Below are 21704 nucleotides of genomic sequence, written 5' to 3'. Positions count from 1 at the left end.
GCACAGAGGGGTGGGAACCAGGGCAGCCTAAAAGACTCAGGCCCCAGCTAAGGATGCGACCCATCCAGTCTTGTTACATTGCCTTATCCTGCATTCAGGACTGCTGGAGGACTTTCCTGGTGGTCCAGTGGTTGAGAATCCACATGCCAATGCAGGGGACACGAGTTTGATCCCTGATCTGGGAAGATTCCACATGCCTCAGGGGAACTAAGCCTGTACATCACAACTGCTGAAGCCCTCCCACCTAGAGCCTGCGCTCTGCAACAAGAGAAGCCACTCAATGAGAAGCCTGCTCACCACAACTAGAAAGTAGGGTAGCCCCTGCTTGCTGCAACTAGAGAAAGTCCTCTTGCAGCAGCCAACACCCAGCACAGCCAAAACTAAATATATATATTTTAAAAAAAACCTCAGGGGACTTCCCTGGTGGTTCAGCGTGTAAGGCTCTGTGCTCCCAATGGAGGGGGGCCAGGTTCAACCCCTGGTTGGAGAACTAGATCCCTCATGCTGAAATTAAAGATCCCAAGTGCTGCCACCTGACTCAGCCAAATAAATAAATTAAAAAAAAAAAAGCTCAGATGCAGGGCTGCCAGACCTTCTGATTCTTCGAGACAAACAGGGTATCCAGACTTTCATGTAAAATCAAATGTTTAAACACTGGCAACTAATTCATATTGAAAACATTTTAAGGGCAAAATTGAACCCAAACACATTTGCTCTTCAGGCAGTCAGTGAGCAATTTGTTATTAGAGGAATGGATTGGGATAACTTAGAATAAGGGAAAGAATCAGAAAGACCTGGACTTGAACTTATGCTCAGGAAGAAATTATTTAACCTCCCCTAGACCCAGTTTGCTCACCTACAAAATAGAGATAATAACGTATTGCCTTATAAGGTTTGGGTGAGAAGTAAATGAAATGAGGTTTCTAAAGTGACTGACACATTACAGCACTCAAGAAACTTCAGCTGCTTTTGCATTGAACTGTGGGGTGCTCTGTGTTTTTCCAAAGGAATGTTTAAATGCTCCTTATTGAATCACATTCCCTAATGGCAACTTGAATGTTTCTTTTTCTTTCTAAATACACTTCAAAGGGCAGTTTCAAAGTTGTTTTTAGTCACCCAAGCACCTTGGCTAAGTAACTAGTGATCCATAAATTAATGCTTAGGTGTTCAAAGTAACTCTATTGTCTGTTAAATTTTGCTCATATCTTTATTATTTCTACTTTACTACTCACTTTAAGTTTTCTTCTTTAAAAGCCTATATTCTTTAAATGATGTTTAGATTACTAACTTTAGAGCTTTATTCTTTTCAAATATAAGATTTAAAGATATAAGTTTTCCTTTAATCAGTGCTTTAGCTACACGCTACAAATTTTGATATTTTCTGATTTCATTATCCTCGAGTTCAAATATTTTCCAAATTTCTTTGGGATTTCTTCTTTGACTATGGCAATTTAGAATTATGTTGCTTAATTTCCAAGTATTTCAGGAACATAAAACAAGGATCAAAGCATTTAACAATATTGAGTTAATATGGAGGATGTCCTTTAATGAAAATTAAGAAATTAACAACAAAGATGATTTTTTTGGGAGGAAGCCTATTAACTTCCTTAAGTACTGAAAAATGAGTTTTAAAATCTCCAACTAAAACTGTGCATTAATTTGTCTCTCCTTTATTTTTTTATGTTTTGTTATTTCTATCCATATTTGTAAAACATGATGTTACAAAATCAGTAATTCTTTTACAATGAAAATAATCAGCAAATCTTCCTAAAAAGCTTTTAGGAAGTTTTTACATGCTGTAATGAATTTTCTTCTAAATGGCACACACACATATTCACTTTGGATATCTTACATTTAGTAATTAATGTAAATGTACTTGGGGAGTGGTTTGTAACTTGGAATAATCAGAACCCTGGAGCTCCATTTCTTAGCTCAGAAACTATCCCTCTGCTTCAGGTCAATCTTTAATTGTCTGACTTTAAAATCATGGACTTTGGGGGACTTCCTTGGTGGTTCAGTGGCTAAGACCCCACTTCAGATGATGAAAAATCTGAGTGCAATTCGGGAGACCTAGGCTCAATCCCTGAGTTGGGAAGATCCCTGGAGGAGGGCATGGCAACCCACTCTAGTATTCTTGCCTGGAGAATCCCCATGGACAGAGGAACCTAATGGGCTGAAGTCCACAGGGTTGCAAAGAGTTGCAAACAGCTAAGCACACAGCACACACACACATCTGCCTTTCAGCTCTCCAGCTAGGCACTGGATGGCAATATTGAATGCAAATTAGAAATGCCTGGGATATTTGCAGTAGCCTTCACTCCCTGAGATTCTAAATTTAATGAATCTGGGAGTGGAACCTGGACAAGAGAATTTTTAAATGCTCCCTGAGTGAGAAGGTTGAGAATTACTGAGTTGGAACCACGAAGATGAATTGCACATGTCCACGTGTGAGCTTGGTAAAAAGGAACAAAAGGAGATGAGAGACCTGGGCCAGTTTCAGTGCTTTCTGTTTCCAGTTCTAGCCAGTTAATTTTATTTTCTATTTATTTTTTTAAGGCTTTAAAAAAATCGTTTTCAAAGTCTTTATTGAATTTGTTACAATATTCCTTCTGTTTCATGTTTTGATTTGTAGACCACGAGGCGTGTGGGATCTTGGCTCCCTGACTGGGTATCAAACTCGCAACCCCTACGCTGGAAGGCTGGACTATCAGGAAAGTCCATAACCAGTCAACTTTAAAAGTTCTAATAAGCCAGGAGCGAAAAGACAAATATTAGATGAGTCCTCGCATATGAAGTACTTAAGAGTAGTCTAACTCGTAAAGACCGGAGAAGGCAATGGCAAGCCACTCCAGTACTCTTGCCTAGAAAATCCCATGGATGGAGGAGCCTGGTAGGCTGCAGTCCGTGGGGTCGCTAAGGGTTGGACGCGACTGAGCGACTTCACTTTGACTTTTCACTTTCACACATTGGAGAAGGAAATGGCAACCCACTCCAATGTTCTTGCCTGGAGAATCCCAGGGACGGGGGAGCCTGGTGGGCTTCCGTCTATGGGGTCACACAGAGTCGGACACGACTGGAGTGACTTAGCAGCAGCAGCAGCAGCAGCAACTCATGAAGACAGAAAGTAGAATGCTGGTTATCAGGGGCTGGGAGGAGGGTCAATGGGGAGCTGCTTAACAGAATTTTATTTTTGCAAAATGAAAAAGAGTTCTGGGGATGGGTTACACAACACTATGTGCGGTAAATGTTATATATGCTGCTGCTGCTGCTGCGTCACTTCAGTCGTGTCTGATTCTGTGCAACCCCATAGACGGAAGCCCACCAGGCTCCCCCGTCCCTGGGATTCTCCAGGCAAGAACACTGGAGTGGGTTGCCATTTCCTTCTCCCATGTGTGAAAGTGAAAAGTGAAAGTGAAGTCGCTCAGTCGTGTCCGACCCTTAGCGACCCCAGGGACTGCAGCCTACCAGGCTCCTCCATCCATGGGATTTTCTAGGCAAGAGTACTGGAGTGGCTTGCCATTGCCTTCTCCGAATGTTATATATATTTTACCTCAATTTAAATCTTCACATTGAGGTATAATTGACATAAAACATTGTGTTAGTTTCATATAATGTATTAGTTTATATGTATTTTTAATACATAAGCTATATGTATGTTTCATATAATGATCTCATATTTGTATATATTGTGATCACTACAGTAACTCTAGCTAATATCTGTCAGCATACATGATTACAAATTTTTTTTCTTGTGATGAGAACTGTTTTTAAAGACTTTTTTTAATATGGATCATTTTCAAAGCCTTAATTAAATTTGTAAAAATATTGCTTCCATTTTATGTTTTGGTATTTTGACCATTAGACATGTGTGAATCTTAGCTCCCCAACCAAGGATCAAACCCAAATTTCCTGAATTGGATGGCGAATTCTTAACCACTGGACCACCAGGGAAGTCCTGTGATGAAAACTTTTCAGATCCATTCTCTTAGCAACTTTCAAATATGTAATACAGTATTAAATACAGTCACTGCTGCTGCTGCTGCTGCTAAGTCACTTCAGTCGTGTCCGACTCTGTGTGACCCCATAGATGGAAGCCCACCAGGCTCCCCCGTCCTTAGGATTCTCCAGGCAAGAACACTGGAGTGGGTTGCCATTTCCTTCTCCAATGTGTGAAAGCGAAAAGTGAAAGTGAGGTCAGTCAGTCGCATCTGACCCTTAGCAACCCCACAGACTGCAGCCTACCAGGCTCCTCCATCCATGGGATTTTCTAGGCAAGAGTACTGGAGTGGCTTGCCAGTATATTACATCCTAATACATAATTTTAAAATTTTTATAATATTTTTTAATGAAAACAACTTCCCTACGATGAGTGAGATGTACATAAGCAAGAATTCAATAGATAGAGCTCCAGTAATCCTAGACTCTTTTCTGACTTCATTTAATCTTTTAAGTTTAACCTGAAATGGCCATCCTGAATTCTTTCCATCATTATTGCTGAAATACATACAGTGAGCTTTGTCCTTCTATACACATTTGAGAGAACTGACACTTTCCCTTTACTTCATGAGTCCTCCTCAGATTTACAGGCCCTGGGCTTCTGGGAGAAGCAAAAATGATACTACTTTGTGACTTCTTTGAGTCAGAATGCCCTGGCAAAGCTGAGAAACATTTTGAGGGATACCAGTATTAGAATGAACAATTCTTCCCAGTTTGTATGACTTTCCCAATTTTAGCAGCAAAAGACACATGTCACAGGACCCTTTCAGCTCTATGCAAACTGGGACAACTGGTCATCCTACCAGTAGTCCTAAATCTTAGGGAACATAAACTTTAAACAAAAGGAAAAAGTAGAGGAAAGAAAACAGTAGAAAAAGAGAGAGAGAGAACATAGTGGAAAAAAGAGTAAGGAAGTATTGATGATGTGTGTGACTTTTGCTTATACACATTAATAGTGGTTGTCATGGATTTCTGATTCTTGATTTCAGTTTATTGTGATTATCACCATCATTATATAGTACAAACTAATACTTGTAAATACACATATATGACACTGTGCTAGTGTATTTATAAGCATTAAGTCATTTCTTTCCAAATATAGTTGTAAACTACGTAAATGTTATTATCCCACTGAAGATTTGTGTTTTTTCAGGTCTAAAAGAAAGTCACCTTGACTTTTCTAACAGGATAAACTTTTGGAGTATTAAAGGTAGCTCTTCACCTGGAGAAAATCAGGATAAATGCAGTTAAGTGTGAGCTGGTTGCTCTATTTTCAGAAAAGAAGTATGATCAAAACCTTTTAGGGAGTGAGGTCTCCTGGAGACACTGCCCTTAGTACGTGAGCAGAGACCAGCTCAATTGTTCCAGAAAAGAAATGTAAGAAGATCCTTTGTGCTTTAAAAATTGACTAGGAGGGACCACCTCCTCTGGGGAGAGAAAGGAAATAGAAGTTCCTAATCTACAAGGGGAAGAGCCTACCCAAATCTGAAGAGACTTAGGGAATAAGCCATCCAAAGTACCCTGCTCTAAGAACCCCATGCAAGGGGTTCCCTAAGCTGGACCTGAACAGTAGATCATCCTCCCTGGAGGATCAGTGGCAGCCCACCAGGAATCTGCATCTGTATGGGCTGGGAAGGACGCTGTCAACAGTGACACCATGTGGCAGGGAGAAGCAAAGGCAGGAGCAGGCTAAGCCTCCAGGCTCTCTAAGGTGGACCAAAGAGCCCGAAAGACCCTTTCCTCCCTCCCGTTTAGGATTCACTGTTCCATGGAGCTTTGGGATCATGAGGTTGGGTTTGCACATGACAGATACAGACCTGATGCAGCTGATGCCAAGACACTGAAGTGGGTAAAGATTCCTGGATGATGTAACTCTATACTCCCTTCTCAAACTTGTTTTCTAACTTACTTCCCCAAGCGCTCAATTCAGAAAAGTGGATAATTGCTATTACTTACACGATGAGGGAGCTGCTGCTGCTGCTGCTGCTAAGTCACTTCAGTCGTGTCCTACTCTGTGTGACCCCACAGATGGAAGCCCACCAGGCTTCCCTGTCCCTGGGATTCTCCAGGCAAGAACACTGGAGTGGGTTGCTATTTCCTTCTCCAATGTGTGAAAGTGAAAAGGGAAAGTGAAGTCGCTCAGTCGTGTCGACCCTTAGCGACCCCACGGACTGCAGCCTACCAGGCTCCTCCATCCATGGGATTTTCTAGGCAAGAGTACTGGAGTGGCTTGCCATTGCCTTCTCCAGATGAGAGAGCAGTGCCTACTAATTAGAAAAATAGAAGTGGAGGTCATTTGGAGGGTTGCTGTTGTACAAATTCAAACAAGGTATTTCCTAGCTCCCCCGGAAGCCTTCCTTGACCCTGAGTTAGGTGTTCTCCCAAGGGTCTCTGTGGCCCCATTCACAGGACTGTGCTTTGCTGTTGACAATCTCTAGCTTCTAGTGGCAGGGACAGGGCTTTGTTCACCAGTGTATCCCCGCTGCTTTGTGTGTATTAAAACCAAAGGATTATTTTGTACCTAATCCACAACTCAGACTCAGGGAAGGTCTGGGAAGAATGAGACTATTTTTACTTTGATGCCTGTTGCTGTATTCTTTCTAGGTGGTGTTTTCAATATGGGGAAGGCTGTTGCCCTCTATCTGGAAGTCTGAACTTTAGTTTTGAAGGCAAGCCAAAAATGCTACTTCCTGAACTACTGCCCCACCTGCCCTGGGCTGGCTGGTTATGCTATGAACATTCTTTTCTTAGAAATTTTACTCAAAATGCAACTATGTGACTTAATAAAAACTTTCACACACAGAAGAAAACTACTTTCAGATAATGTAAAATCACTTTTATTTTTATCATATCCAACACTTCAATGACCCATACATAACTGATTTGGGAGAAAAGATTGGTTTTAGAAATCTTCATATCTTCTCTAAGGGTTGAATATAATCTTTCCAATGAACAGAAAAGGAAGCTCAGTCATATGGTGAACACTGTCTTATGAGGAGTCCTCCTGAAGCTTAAAGGAAAGTTTGCAGACATATAAAAATATACTTATATATGGAAAAGGAGAATAAACATTGGGATTCTACCCTAAGAGCTTGTACAGGTAAAAAAAAATGTCTAATATGAACTCAGATGATTTACTCTATAGTGGATTTATAAAGAGTAATTCAGAGATGTTTAGTGCCCAATTTCAAGGAAGAACTCTACCTTCCACTTCAAGGACAGAACACTGGGCTAGGAAAGCTGCTTGTCTGACCCAATGTGGAATTTCTTATTATCTGTATACTCTTCTAGGGCACACAACAGATGGTTAGGGAGTTGAAGCCTAACTAGCCACTGAGCCTTAATGATGTTACCAAGCTCAGCTCTGGAGCCAGTATTCCAGAATTCCCCATTAGGGGAGCCCAGGATGTGTAATATGTAGGCGGGAACTGGCTTTTGATTCCTAGCCCTTTGCTGGGTACTGACTACCTTCAAACTCTGGTCCCTAGACTAAGAAACTGGTTCCCATTTAGTCAGGAGGAAACCATGAGAAATGCACTGTATTTCAGAGATATTTCTGACTATCTCTTTCATCTTATGTTTGGGAGCAAAGGGCAGTAGGAACGGGGATGACAAGGCACTTCTTTTCTGAATCTGAGTGGACTGATGAAGAACACACAAGGAGCAAAAGGCCCACTCACTAGTTGAACACTGGGACTGGATTCTTACAGGAGTTGGGCTTGTGGCTGGATTGGATCCACAGGATGAAGACCAGAAATACTGCTTTATGGGTCCACAGAACAGAAGATAACATCTCCCTTTCTCTTCCACCCCCTCCTTCCCTCCCTTAGGAAACCCCAGTGGTAGGGGTTGCCTTCAACCAAGTAACTTTTTAATTAACAATTATGTTCATTGTGGTTTTCTCCTTGTTGAACAGCAAACTGGCTTTCCTCTTCTTTGTTCTTCTCCTTCTGCCTATAGGGCAATTTCCTCCTCTCCATTTTGCTGGGCAAATAGTTTAGATACAGTGCTATGGGGCTCATGACCACTCCAAGGGTGACAGTAATAAAAATAATCACCGAGACAGTGCAACTGACTCCTTCATCCAGTCCTGCCAAAGCACAGAAGACAAGAGAACTGGGAGGGTTAGCAGGGAGGAGAATCACCCTGCCCCAGCCCACCAGGCTTATGTGTCAGCCTCACCCTCCCCAGCACATTGAGCTCTTTCTTGTCTCCCTAAGGATCCCAACTCCCTGAGGGATTTCCACCCTGGGCCTGGCAGCAGGGGAGCCGCAGTCACCTTCAACAAGGACTGTAACATCTTTGCTGACAGAGCCTAGCTGGTTGGTGGCTGTGCAGCAGTAGGTTCTAGAGTGGTTCTGGGTTGCCTTCTGTGGCTCTTCAAGGTCAAAGACTGTGCCATTCCAGGTACATATCAAGACCGGTGTCGGGTTTCCCTTTGGGACACAGGCAAGCAACTGCTCCATCCCTTCCAGCCAGGTCTGGTTGCCAGGGCAACCAGATTCCTCAAATCGTGGCTTGTCTGGAAAAAGAGTCCCCAGAGAAGTCAGTTCAGTGTGCCACGTTTCTTTATAACCGTCATGCATTATCTCCCTCTCCCTCCCCTAACCCAAATGATGTGTCCTCTCCACACAACAGCTTCCTTTCCCAAGGGGAGGAGCATCAGTTCCCTGCTTTGAGCTACACTTTTTCCTCCTCGGATGAATCTGAGATGCAACAGGGCATTTTAATGGGTTAATACTAAATGAGCTTGCTCAGTGGTGGTCCTGGGGTCCCTGCTCCTCATCTTTGCTCTCTGAGGGGGATATCATGGGTAGGGGTGAACCCAGAGACAAGGATTTTTCTACTTTTCAAAATACAAGTTTTCATGAAGAAATGACCCTCCTCAGCATAGGCTCCAGCTGTTTTTACTCCCTGTGTTCTCAGCCTTTGGCCCTCAGCCTGACCACTTTCTCTTTTGTTCCAGTTTCCCCCAGTTTCTCCCTGTTCACTTTCCCATGGGTAAGGTAAGCTTGCACAGCTTTACTTTTTATTTTTTACTTTGATTTTCTTTTTTAATGAGAAAAATGTGGCAATTCTAACAATGAAGCTATTGGATAAGATCTCTGGAAATGCGAGACTAACAATCCATGTTTTGACAAGAAAGATCAGGCTTCTACTCACACAAGACATGGAGTTGGATCACAGTGGTTTTGCTCAACTGCTGACCCTGAACCTCCAAAGAGGCCTCACAGGATAAATTCCGGCCATCATCTTCCTCACTGGTGGTAAATGAAAGCCAGGCAGGCTCCCCAGGCATAGGAAGATCTGTGGCTCCCTGAAGCCGTAGAGTAGGGCTGGGGGATGTTAAAATATGCCCCGAGCAAGTCACGTTAATTTCTGTCCCTGCCAATGGGTACATTTCTTCTATCTCCAGGATTGGTGGAGGGAAGCCTGTAAGGAAAGGATAAAGAGAATCAAACATATTTCTCAAAACTGGCAGCGACTTCTGTACTCAGTTGCTGGTGGTATCCCTCGGGTAGGCAGACAAGAAGGGAAAGGCTTTGGATACCATTACTGCTTCTATGCAGACTGGCAGGAGCAATGAGATGGTTTGGGAAATTTGAGAGCTTCTCCATAACAAATGCCACATGAGCCTATTTGGCTGTGCCTCTGTGGCAAGGAGAACAAGATGTCTTTTCATCTTACAGATATCTTTCTCACCTCAAATCTCTGTACCTAGGAATAAGTTCAAGTGTCCATAATCACTCTGTCAGTAGGTTGGTCTAAGGAAACAGGGTGAAGGCTGGATAGAACTACTGCCTCAATGCATCCCTGCACTTATCTGAGAAAGATGAAGACCAGTATTCACTTTGGAGTATACCAAGCAAAGGTTCATGGGGATACCTGCAGTTGAATAACCAAGCCTTTACTATGGAAGTTTTCAATGGCAGAGAACCTTCAAGGGAAGGGAAGAGGCAGGTCACTTACTATAGACATGCACTGGCTGGCTTGTTTTCTGTTCCATTGGACCCAGAGATGTAAGGCAAGACAGCTCCTGATCACCAATCTCCATGGCCCGAATGGTGGCATTGGCCCATATTGTGTCTCCCTCCCAGAAGAGAAAGGGGCTAAGCTCCTGGTCTCCCAGGAACATGTGGATCATTACCTCTTCAGCTGGGAACACCCTAGCCACCTTGCAGCTCACCGTTTCTGCCATCCCAACCTCCAGAAGTGAAGAGACCCAGATTTGGGGGCTCTGAGAAAATTCTGCCAAGAAATGAGGAGAAGGGAAGAAAAGAGAAAGGCCATGATAAATTGCATAGGACCCCACAATGTAGGAAGTGGGGCTAAAAGCTCTCTGGTTCCCCACAATGAGTTTAAAACTCAAGTAAAGGAGCTCAATTACCCTTCCACCTGCATCCTAAACCCTATGGGAAATGAGTCCTAAAGGCCAAGGTAAGATGAGGAAAATGAGCCCAAGGATTCCCTCCACACCTGGGCTCTGACTCACCAAAGATTCGGAGTATCTGGAGGGCTGAGTTGCTGTGAAAGAGCCCCCCACCATGTGAATTCAGGTCCAGTTCTGCATGGCAGGAGAAATTGCACCTGTCATCCTCCCTTTGGGCTTTGACATTGATGGTGACCTCAGCTCTCTCGGAAGCCATAGCTAAGCTCCTAAAATTCTTCCGGTGTAGTTCTCGGTTATCCTGGAGAAGGGTAAGGGTGAGGTTTTCCAGGGGTGTGACACTGGGAACATGACATGTCACTGTGAAAGCTTCATCCACGGCCACCCATGCAGGCTGCAGCTCCACGATCACCTGCTCTGGTGGCTCTTTAAGACAAACAGGTAGGTTTGATAAGAGAAGGATACTCACCTCTCCAGAGAGAAAGATTAAGAGGACAGAAAGCCTGTGATAGAAGGTAGGATTGCTACTCTTAAACCATCTGATGAACAGCATCAGCTCTCTGCCCTGAATGAGATGAGTTAGGCTTCTTCTTCCCATTGAAGAGGGCTAAAGTCATAGCCAAGACATGTGACTGCTGAGAGGCCCCTTGCTTTGACTGCCATTTTGGAGAGCCCCTTTGCTTTGGAGGGGCCCCTTTGCTGCCATTCTGGAGAGCTTTTCTCTCTTACCAGAAGTGCTTCAGAGGTGTGAGCAGCATCTGAGAAGCTCCTGAGCATCACATGAAAACTCCACCATAGCTAACCAAGCTCTAACCCCAGAGGCCACACTCATGGCTACATCTTCGCTGATGCTGTTTGTTCACCTGAAAGATTCTCCTTACCCATTCCCATCACTTCAAATCCTAACCATACACAGGGGTGAAGTTTAAGAGCCTCCTTTTCTGTGAAGACTTCTCCAACTACCCCAGCCTACAAAGACCCTCTTTCCTCTAATATTCTAAGAATTTGTGACAATTCAACACTAATTTTACATTTTTGGTAATTTACAAATCAGCATCATTAGCATATGCTTCCTGTATCTGAACATATTCTCAAGCCCAGATGCCAGGATGCACTCTATGGTCTGCTCCTAATTTAAAAGCCTACACCAAAGGGAAACAGAAACAATTGGCTTGAGAATCCCTAGAGTATGACAAAAATCTTTAGTAAAGGCCCCACTTCTTTCCCCTAAAAGAAATTCTCTAACTATTCCCTATATAAGGCATAGTAGTCATGTTCCCCCACGCTTCCCTTCCTCTCCAGCCCTCAGCTCCACTCACGGTACACAATGATGCCAAGGTTTATGTCCTTTTGGATCCCTGCACAAGAGAAGAAGCACTGCAGGATGGAATTCTGTGTGACATCTTCCAGCAGAAACTCCTTCCACTGAGGCCCTTTGCCCATCTGGGTTTTCTTTAATAAGGTTTCAATTCCACCGGGTCCTGGATCTGGACAGGTAGTGCTGCAGTTGACCATAAGGGACTGTCCATACTTTACAATGGCCTGATCTGGCCAAACAGAAACCTCAAATCGCTCTTCCGCAGCTCCTGAAAAGGTCAACCAGACATGCTAAAGTCTCTGGTGAGGACCACAAGACTTAAAGAGAATACAGAGCCTAGTCTACCTATTTACAGGTTAGAGAATAGGAAACCCACTCTGAATAAACAGGAACAGGGGACAGGACAAGAAAAGGCCCTGAAAGGACAAGTCAGAATCCCAACTCTACCACCATTCCCTCCCTTGTCATGTTTTGGGGATTAATTTCTCCATTAGTGTCCCTACGGAAACTATGACGTTGCTAAAAATCATGCCCATAGAAGCTAAAGAAACCTTCCCAAAGAGCCTCACCTGGGTTAGGGATCAAGGCCAGCAGGGCCCAAACACCAAACAGTAGCATTTCCATCCTGATGAGAAGGGCCAAAAGCTGGAGAGGAAGAAAGAAGGCAGCAATGCTGGAGAAAGAGACCAAATACACTTGATCTTAGTCAAGAGGCTGAGAAGCAATGAAAGAGACCAAATAAACAGGAAAAGGAAGTAGGAAATTCTTTCTTTGATACTGTTAAAAGTTACCTCCTTTCCTGAAAACCTACATGGTCTGGAAAAACTGCAGCAAGACTATCAATGCTGTGGTTGTATTAAAAGAAATTCTTTCATCTATCCATTTCAGTTTGGTTTATGTGCACACCAAAAAGACAACAGGAAAATATGGGAAATAATGAAGGGGTATTAGGTTAAGTGAGATTCCTGTATCAGTTTGTATTGCACTTATCTGTTTACATGTTTGCTTCTGTTTGAGTCAACAGAAAACAGCTGTCAGCATGGAAATAAGAAAAATGAGATTTAGAGAGATGAAATTTGGCAGTGTTTATCTGGCACCGTCCAGTGGAAAGTGACCCTGAATCAAGAAAACATGTTCATTAGAGTCTTGTTCTCTTATGGGAGAAATGTTTCATCAGGCTTCATGAAATATCCCTCAAAATAATCCATCTTTCTGATCTGACTTCAGGCTCACCAAGCAACACTTGGATTACACTTTGGCTGAGTCAAGTCTTAAATGTCCACTTCTTTTCTCTGCCAATCTATACCAAGTGTTTCTTTCAAAATCCAATTCAAGCTAATTTCTTCTAAGAAAGGAATTTCTTGACTAATGCTATTTCACTTCATAATCCCTTATTTATTACACATTATCTGTACACTTGATTCCAAAAGTGATTTCTGAAGCTATCTACCTTAAAATGTAATTCAGCTCAGTGGGTTATTTTAATGATGTAATCATAACTGTACTAGGAATTCCTTAAGAACAAAAGATCATTTTATTACCTTGCTTCTGCAGCACCTAGCACAGTATCTAGCACATCATGAGTATTCCATAAACGAATGACAGCCCTATAATTCTGCATTTTTTCATACATTAGGTTTTGTACAAGACTACTATTACCTGTATACTGGTCTGAAAGAGGGGTTTTTTTGTTTTCTTTTATTCACACATAAAACAATAAGCATATCAAAATTTACCCTCCCAAGTAAATGCTACCATTCAAAACAATCACTTCTGCAGGCTATAAATTTAATCCAGTAACGACACCATTATTCAAAATTTTTTTGGAAAGTTATCTAGAACTGGATTTTAAGCTATATAAGAAAAATCAGTCTCTTTATTAAGTTATTCTATTATTCTTTGTGCAAAAGTGATATTATTCATTCATCTTATTCTCCAAACTTAACTTTGGGTGACTTAACATCTCTTTCAAAGGAAGATCTCCTATCATGGAAGAGATAATAAAGTAACATCAGACTGTGAAGGAAATCTCAAAACAAGAGTTTTGAGTAAAAACAGCTCTGTGAAAAGAGCACAAAATCCCCAATTGGGGCTACTTATATTTATATTCATACATTTCTTTCTGCAGACAATTATTGAACCAGGCTTGTAGTAAGGTGTTGAAGTTACCAAGATTTATACTATTACATAAGAATTCCTGGGAGTCAGTGGGAAAGACAAATGTAAATACAAATAACAATATACTCTGCTGAGCGCTATTGGGAGGCCAGTGGTTAGAACTCCGCCCTTCCAGTTCAGGGTTTCAGGGACGATGGATGGCTTTGGCTGTGTAGCTGAACTGGACTTCCCGCCCAAGTCTGGGATGCTCACTATCCATTTACATCCCAAGGGTATTTGCAGTTTCTTATACAGATTGAATCACATCCTACTCTTTGATCACTCTCTCTTGCCTCTGCCTGGAATTCACCTCTTCCTCCCTGAACACTGCTTCACCCAGTTCAGTGTATCTTTGCCATAAGGCCCACAACCCCGAACTTCCAAGGCCGTATCCCAGCACACCCTCGGACGATTCGGCTGCTATCTTCTCCCTCAGCAGCACCACCTTCTAACACACTGCTTCTGATCCGTTAGCCCTGGGAGTCCGGTCTACTTCCGGCCTGGACTGTAAGGCCCCTCTGAGGGCTGGGCCTTTTTCACTGATGTATCCCAACCACCCAGAACGGTTACAGACGTTCAACGACTATAAAATGAATGAATGAACTAAATAAAATATTGACAAATATATGAGTGAGGAGGGGCTGTGCCCATCTTTCAGATATAAAGGTCAGTTCTGCCTCGAAGTTTCCCGAGAAGCGTGTGCACTGCCACACAGACCCTGAAGGCCTTTAAAAGCAGACAGTATTTTAAAAATTTAACTATGTGGGAAATATACTTCAGTGAATGCTCCTCAACGATTCCCGAGTGTGAGGAGGCAAAGCCCGCCAAGAGGTCAGACCCCCATAGATTTGACAGGAAAGCCGAGAGGAGACCCAGGCAGGAATCTAAACGAAGAAAACAAGACCTAAAATCTCACCTGAGGGCCGCTCCTCGCTGCTCCAGCCGCTCTATCCGCTCCACGGCTTCGCCCGCTACGCCTTCAAGAGCCGGCCACGCGCTCAGACCGTTTGGTAGGCACTGCCGGGCGGGGGCTGAAGACGACGCTCCTAGCCGGAGGATTTGCCTATTCTGCCTAGAAACTCGTGACGTTTGCGGAAAAGCTTAGCGAGGGTTGGCTGTGGCAAGGGGGGCGGGCAGGAAGCTAAGACAACAGGAGGGGATTACGGAGAAGATAAGAGTAGGGTTGCCTGCATCCTGCTTGGCAGACAGCACATATTTGACTCAAGGTAATGCTTACTGTATAAAACAACGTGAAAACAAAAGGTAAATGGTTGCTGTAGCAAGTAATGGCCCTAAAGGAAAACAAGGGATTGTGGGCACCCCTGCCTGTTCGAGGGGTGGTGCGGCCTGAACAGTTGAGACTCCCGCGCGAGAGTGGGCTCGCGCGCAGCTTTGTTCCTGCCTTGGGCCTCAGTGCGGGCCTGGCGTTGGGTCTAAGTTAGTGACTCGCACGAAGCCCAACTGGGACTCTTCCCGGCTCTTCCTGGGTGGACTGGGAAAGGGTGCCCTGCCAGTGCCTGCCCCCGTTTCTGTAGCCCACTCCCCACATAGAAGTAACACGCTTGAGAGAAATATTGGTTCTGGCTTCACTTCCTACCCAATGTGCGTGCGCCCTTGCTCCCCACCCTGCCAGTCAGGTCCTATCAATAAGCCATAAAAACTGGGGTGAGCTTATAAACCTTACTTTGTTGCCTCTTTCCACCCTGAGACCCTTTTGTCAACTTCCACGTGGAACGTCTCTGGAGGGTCGTGTCTCAAAACCCTTTCCCTGAGCCGAAATTAGGTCATTTGCTTCGGCATCCTTTTGCGGCTCTGGCTCTCCTGTAACCGCTGGTCTGATCCTAAGCCGTGGGCTGAGTTTCTTGATGGAGTGAAATTTGAAGATTTGGAAGGTTTTTTCGAGTGCTTACTTCTCTAGTACCCTAGTACCACTAGCTCCTCTCTTTCCCTACTCACAATTTCAGGGAGAAGGTTGGATAGAATAGAAGATTTTAGGCTATACAATTTTGTCCATGAATGTCTTACTAGCTTTAGGACTATGGGAAATGTAGGTAACTTACAGTGTCCCCCTCTGCCAACAGAAATGGCATTTAGTTTGCTTATATGAAAGTGCCTACTGTTGTTTTTGACACTAAACACAGGTGTGCAATAAATGGTCATCAGTTTTTTCCTTTTCCAATCTCAGAAAGGCTTTACCTGATTACTTTAAAACTGCTGAGCTTTATTTTTCTTTATAGCACTTACCACTACCTGACTTTGAGCTAAATATCCAGCGACCAACTTAAATGGGTGAGCTGTTCTCTTCCCAAGTCTGCATTTAATGATGATAGTTGGATGATTAAAACTCTTTAATTGAAGTATAGTCGATTTACAATGTGTTAGTTTCTGGATATATTCATATTCATGTATATAGAATAAACTATGTATATTCTTTTTCATATTCTTTTCCATTATGGTTTTTTATAATGGTGGAAGTATATATATATATATATATATGTATATATACATATAAGTATATATATATATAAGTAAATATACATGTATATCACTGAAATTGTTAGAGGTTACAAATTAGGGTTTGAGAGTATTTTTCTGAGAAATGGTTGGTAAACATTCACTAGTACACCACTGTATGTATCTATTTGCTTACTTGTTTATTATTTTCTCTCTAGAATCTTTTTTTATAATTTATTTTTTTGTTTGTGCTGGGTCTTTATTGCTGCACCAGGGCTTTCTCCAGTTGCAGTGAGTGGGGGCTACTCTTCATTGTGCACTGGCTTCTCATTTCAGAGCATGGGCTCTCAGGCACACAGGCTTCATTAGTTGTGGTGCATGGGCTCAGTAGCTGTGACTTGAGGGCTCTAGAGAGCAGGCTCAGTAGTTGTGGCGCACTGGCTTAGTTGCTCCGTGGCATGTGGAATCTTTGTGGGATCTTCCACGACCAAGGATCAAACCCGTGTCCCCTGCATTGGCAAGTGAATTCTTATCCACTGTACCACCAAGGAATTCCTCTCTCTAGAATCTTGTGTCAAAACACTAGGGCATGATTTTCATCTATCTTATTTATTGCTGTCACCTTAGCACCCAGAACAGTGAGCATTCACTAAATAAATATTTAGTAATTGAGTGAGCTAGGAATCAAACCAGTCCATTCTAAAGGAGATCAGTCCTGGATGTTCATTGGAAGGACTGATGCTAAAGCTGAAACTCCAATACTTTGGCCACCTCATGCAACGAGTTGACTCACTGGAAAAGACTCTGATGCTGGGAGGGATTGGGGGCAGGAGGAGAAGGGGACAACAGAGAATGAGATGGCTGGATGCCATCACCGACTTGATGGACAAGAGTTTGAGTGAACTCCGGGAGTTAGTGATGGACAGGGAGGCCTGGCGTGCTGTGATTCATACTTAGTGCATAGAAATACTTAATATTCTACATTAAAACTCTTAATTTTTTCAATATTAGTAAATAAATTTCAGTTTCATGTGAGAATGTTTTTTTAGTTTTATAGCACATTACTTCAGTATGTTATTTCTAGCAAAATGTATTTGTGATGTAATGCTTCTGTTGCTGCTGCTAAGTCACTTCAGTCATGTCTGACTCTGTGTGACCCCATAGACGGCAGCCCATCAGGCTCCCCTGTCCCTGGGATTCTCCAGGCAAGAATACTGGAGTGGGTTGCCATTTCCTTCTCCAAATGCTTCTGTTGATTTACCTAATTTTTAGCATGTTCACTGTTTTTTTGCTTTTGGTCCTTTACAAATTTATTTTCCTGGTTAATGCATATCAAATGTAAGGCTAGTTCATAAGCTCTATCCCAGTAACCTTTTTAAGCCACCCTCATTTCTCTTTTGTGGCTTTGAATAGTTTTGCTCATTTATGTTAAGTCTTTCTGCAAAGTGCTACCAAGTCAACATCCTAATCGCTGCTTGTGAGAAACAAAATTTCAGCACTTATATTTGGCAGAATTTTTTTCAGCTTATTTTTTTCAGGTACTTTTGAATGTCATTTTCTATACCGTCATATGCTTATATTTTTACTATGCTTTTTCCAGTTCCTCAGCAGCATATCATACTTTAATTTCTTCAATTAAAATTTAAAGCTTCAACATGTTTAAGGCTGTTTATATAATCCCATGTAATAAAAATAGTTGTATCATGTAAATATAGTTGTTTTTAAAGTTCTGATAATTTTATAAAATGATCACTTAGTGAACTGAACTTTGGCAAGTGAGCTCACTCCAGCCCACCCTTTCTTTTTATGAACGGTGCTTTCCTAGGGAAGTGGAGAAGTCATTCCTTCAGATGCAGAATTGCTTTGGTCTAGGTAGTTCATGGTCATATGACTAGGTTATAGAAGCAGCAGGTCTGAACCTGACAAAAGCAGAAGAAACCCCAGCTAGAGAACTATCCTTTCCTGTACCTGTATCTCTCATTTGACTTCTTTTTTAACTTGATTTCTGTGTTCTCCAAATCTGCTGCCTCCCTGACCCCTCAAGACTCTCTCTCTCCCTTTTGTTGTTGATTAGTTGCTAAGTCATGTCCAACTCTTTTGTGACCCTATGGACTGTAGTCCACCAGGCTTCTCTGTCCATGGGATTCTCCAGGCAACCTACTGGAGTAGGTTGCCATTTCCTTGGGGATCTTCCCAATCCAGGGATTGAAACCGCATCTCCTGCAGATTGCCAGCAGATTCTTTAGCACTGAGCCACCTGGGAAACCCCCTTTCTCTCTTACCTGCTTTTTATTCCTGGGACTGGCAATACCTGACCCAGGGCAACTTGTTAATAGAGACTAAATAGCTAGTTAGGATCAATATAGCCTTAACCAGAATCAGAAGAGTTTATAGATTAAGGGTTAAACATCAGGAGTTAGTACGAAGTGAATCAAACTTGGAGACTCATCAGAGTCAAGGTAAGGATAAGATCTGAGTAGGGAGTAAACAAAGAAAAATCCAGGAATTCAGGTGGAGGGTCACAAGTCAATACAATACATCCAAAGGAGTGAGACTGTAAAGCTAAAGAAAGATTTGAGAGCCAAAGTTAACTGTTATGGTTGTTGTTCAGTCCCTCAGTCATGTCCAACTCTTCGTGACCCCATGAACTGGAGTATGCCAGGCTTACCTGTCCTTCACCATCTCCCGGAACTTTCTCAAACTCATGTCCATTGAATCGGTGATGCTATCCAACCATCTCATCCTCTGTCATCCCTTTCTCCTCCTGCCTTCAGAACTGTTATGGTTAAGCTGGTTTTAACCTTCTGTCCTGATGGATTACCTCCTGATTGGAAACAGCCTGAAACAGAGTTGTGGGATGGGGAAGCAGAGATAACTTTTATCAGAGTTATTTCCTGAGCAGGCATTGTTTCTGCACGGTCGTGGAGTTCACACTGCAGGAGAGTGTGGATGGAGACAGAGCCCCAGACAAAAGTCACAGCACAATAGGATGAGTACTCTAAGACAGATTTAGAGTGCTGTGGAAAACAGAAAAGAGAATAGCAAATTGACAATGGCAGTTGGTGGGTGGGACTTGGAAATGACGGAGACTTCCAGAGGCAGTGACATTTGAGTTGTTCTTGAAGAATAAACAGACTCTTGCATAGTAGGGAACTGGGGAAGAACACTTACTCACTTCATAAATATGTACTGAGTACTTTATGCCAGCTATAGTTCCAGGCAGTGGGGACACAGCAGCGAAAAAGTCCCCACCTTAAACAAGCTTACATTTTAGTGATGTCATAGAAGAACCACAGCATGAAAGGCATGTTCAGGGAAGGGCAGGTTCAGTGTGGTTCGATGGTAGAATTCATGGGATATTGGTGGGGAATAAAACTACAGAGATAGGAGGAGGACAGAGAATAAAGAGTCAATTGTGCTATGTTTATAGACTCTTCAGTAAGCCATTGGCTTTTAACATTTTAGGAACCTTTTCTGCCAAAGATATCTTTTCAAGGTCACTCAACATAAAAAAACAATAAAAGTAGAGCTCCTTGGTTACAGCAGGGATATGGAGGTGGAGCAAGGGAGGAACTCCTAGCTCAGCCATCTCAACCTCACTTTCAGCTCTCCACAAGAGCGCTGAGAAACCCAAAGGACCCCAGTGGGTTTAAAACCCACTGGTGAAGGTGATGGAAGACACGAATGCGGGAGCACTGTTTCTCTGCAGGTAATAACACATTAGAGGTAAGAGAACACTAACAACGACCAACAAGAAACCATATACAGTGGGTAAGTGCCTGGACTGTGGATTCTCAGGCCAGATTAGAACCAGACTTGAATCTCAGCACCATCACAGGAAGAACAGGCAAGTATTGGAATCTCTCTGCCTTGATTTCTAAAGCAGAGGTAATAGTATTTACATTATATACATTGTAGGGATTAAATGAGGTAATGTGTAGTAAATGCTTAATAAATGTTAGCTATTCTTTGCCTACTGTCTAGGAAATCTTTCTCAATTTCTACCATATCTTAGATATCTGTTTTCCCCCTAAAACCTTGAGGATATTTTTTCATAGCAATTAACTCATTGCTGACGTTACCATTTTATCTCATTGCACTTGAAGATCATTCATTTGTTTACACATATATAATAGTGGGTTGTACCAAAATTACTTGGGAGGTCTTTTTTTAAATACAGCACAGGGGTCCAGTGGTTGTGTGTGTGTATGTGTAGGGGGGTGGCTTGGCAAGAATAGTTTGGAATAGTTTCCCAGGGGATTCACCCCTACTACTTCCTCTGGAACTGCTGCTGCTCTAGCAGCTTGAAAGGGCTGAAATGGACATCAACTGCATTGTCAAGAATTCTTTACCCACTGTGCAGTGGTGGGGAGGGGCCCTGGTGGAACAATTCCAGTGGTTTGTTCTCAGATTCGCAGGTAACCCACTTTTAGGGAGAAAGAGGAGAGCGATCTCTGAGAAGACAGGAGAGCAGCAGCACCAACAGCAGGGTCGATCACTGAAGGATAAAGATACCAGGAAGTAGAGATGGGCAGAACTAATCAAAAAGGGCTGCACTATGAACAGGATCTGGGGTGCTTTGGTGCAAGACTTGGTTGGGGATGAAAACATAAAACAGAGAATTTATATAACGAAAAAGTCTATCTTCGGTACTCCAAAGTGTACTGAATAGCAACAGCATTGCTTGAGAGCTTGTTAGGAATGCAGAGTCTTGATCCCTAGCCTAGAACCCAAGCTTACAGAATCAGAGTCTGCATTTTAAACAAAAGCCCAGGTGTTTCTTACGCTCCTCAGAGTTTGAGGAGCACTGGTCTGTATCATGGAGAGAAAATCACAGAACACCTGGCAAGGCTGAAGCACTTTTGAGTACCTCTGACAAAGGGCTGATTTCTGAAAAGGTATTGAACTTTTGAAAGTCGCTATAAATCTTGAAGAAAGACCTTATTTAACTCTAAGAGGCTTCTCGGAATGCAAAATTCCTTTGCCTAGAAACATCTCCTGTGGAGTAAAGTATTAGTAGGTTTCCTTATGGGAGGCAGAGGCACATTCAAAACATGCGATAGGAGCTCGGCGCTTGGCCAATTCAACCCTTCACACAGTGGATCCGGTCCGGAACAGCCAAGTCCGTAGGCAGCTCTGGCTTGTAAAGTCAAGTTGGCGGCTCGTTGTCTTTAATTCTGAAAACGTAGAAACGAGGACAAAACTATTTTCAGGGAGCGTGACCCGGTACCTCGGGGATTCGGCTGCACCGAGGAGAAATCAGCAACTACCCTTACACCGTACTCTTACCTCCTGACCTTCGACCTCTGACCCCCCCACCGCATTTCCTTGTGCAGCTTCCGCTCCCTCCCCTCCGGTGGAGGGCCGACCCAAGGGATGTGGGCGGGACTT

General features: G+C 43.0%; 1 protein-coding gene across 2 annotated transcripts; it reads right to left on the bottom strand.

Annotated features, from left to right (window-relative positions):
* Window positions 1-6851: 6851 nt before the first annotated feature.
* On the bottom strand, window positions 6852-21676 carry LOC129544543 (intercellular adhesion molecule 5-like). Of its 2 annotated transcripts, XM_088829220.1 has the most exons (11): window positions 21603-21676; window positions 21254-21490; window positions 18982-19152; window positions 14776-15000; window positions 12272-12375; window positions 11704-11970; window positions 10490-10810; window positions 9967-10245; window positions 9160-9429; window positions 8276-8518; window positions 6852-8086 (listed from the first exon to the last, which is right to left on the bottom strand). In XM_088829220.1, exons 5-11 carry the CDS (start codon window positions 12324-12326, stop codon window positions 7872-7874), a joined length of 1650 nt encoding a protein of 549 aa, XP_088685346.1. In that variant the 5' UTR covers window positions 12327-12375; window positions 14776-15000; window positions 18982-19152; window positions 21254-21490; window positions 21603-21676; the 3' UTR covers window positions 6852-7871. The 2 variants fall into 2 exon arrangements, with proteins under 2 accessions (XP_088685346.1, XP_055264179.2); XM_055408204.2 differs by having other exon boundaries at window positions 12272-12347; window positions 18982-21490.
* Between the last annotated feature and the right edge of the window lie 28 nt (window positions 21677-21704).

The sequence above is a fragment of the Moschus berezovskii genome, chromosome 20, assembly GCF_049115385.1.
Source record: "Moschus berezovskii isolate FMDL1 chromosome 20, NW_MosBer_1.0, whole genome shotgun sequence".
NCBI classification, from domain to species: Eukaryota; Metazoa; Chordata; class Mammalia; order Artiodactyla; family Moschidae; genus Moschus; species Moschus berezovskii.
This window is presented reverse-complemented; position numbering and strand designations above follow the sequence as displayed.

Coding starts and splice junctions, on each gene's coding strand:
- LOC129544543 (XM_055408204.2), bottom strand. CDS start 12,326: ATGGAAATGCTACTGTTTGGTGTTTGGGCCCTGCTGGCCTTGATCCCT. Junction 11,971..12,271: donor GGCCTTGATCCCTAACCCAG/GTGAGGCTCTTT, acceptor TGACCTTTTCAG/GAGCTGCGGAAGAGCGATTT. Junction 10,246..10,489: donor CCAGATACTCCGAATCTTTG/GTGAGTCAGAGC, acceptor ATTTCTTGGCAG/AATTTTCTCAGAGCCCCCAA.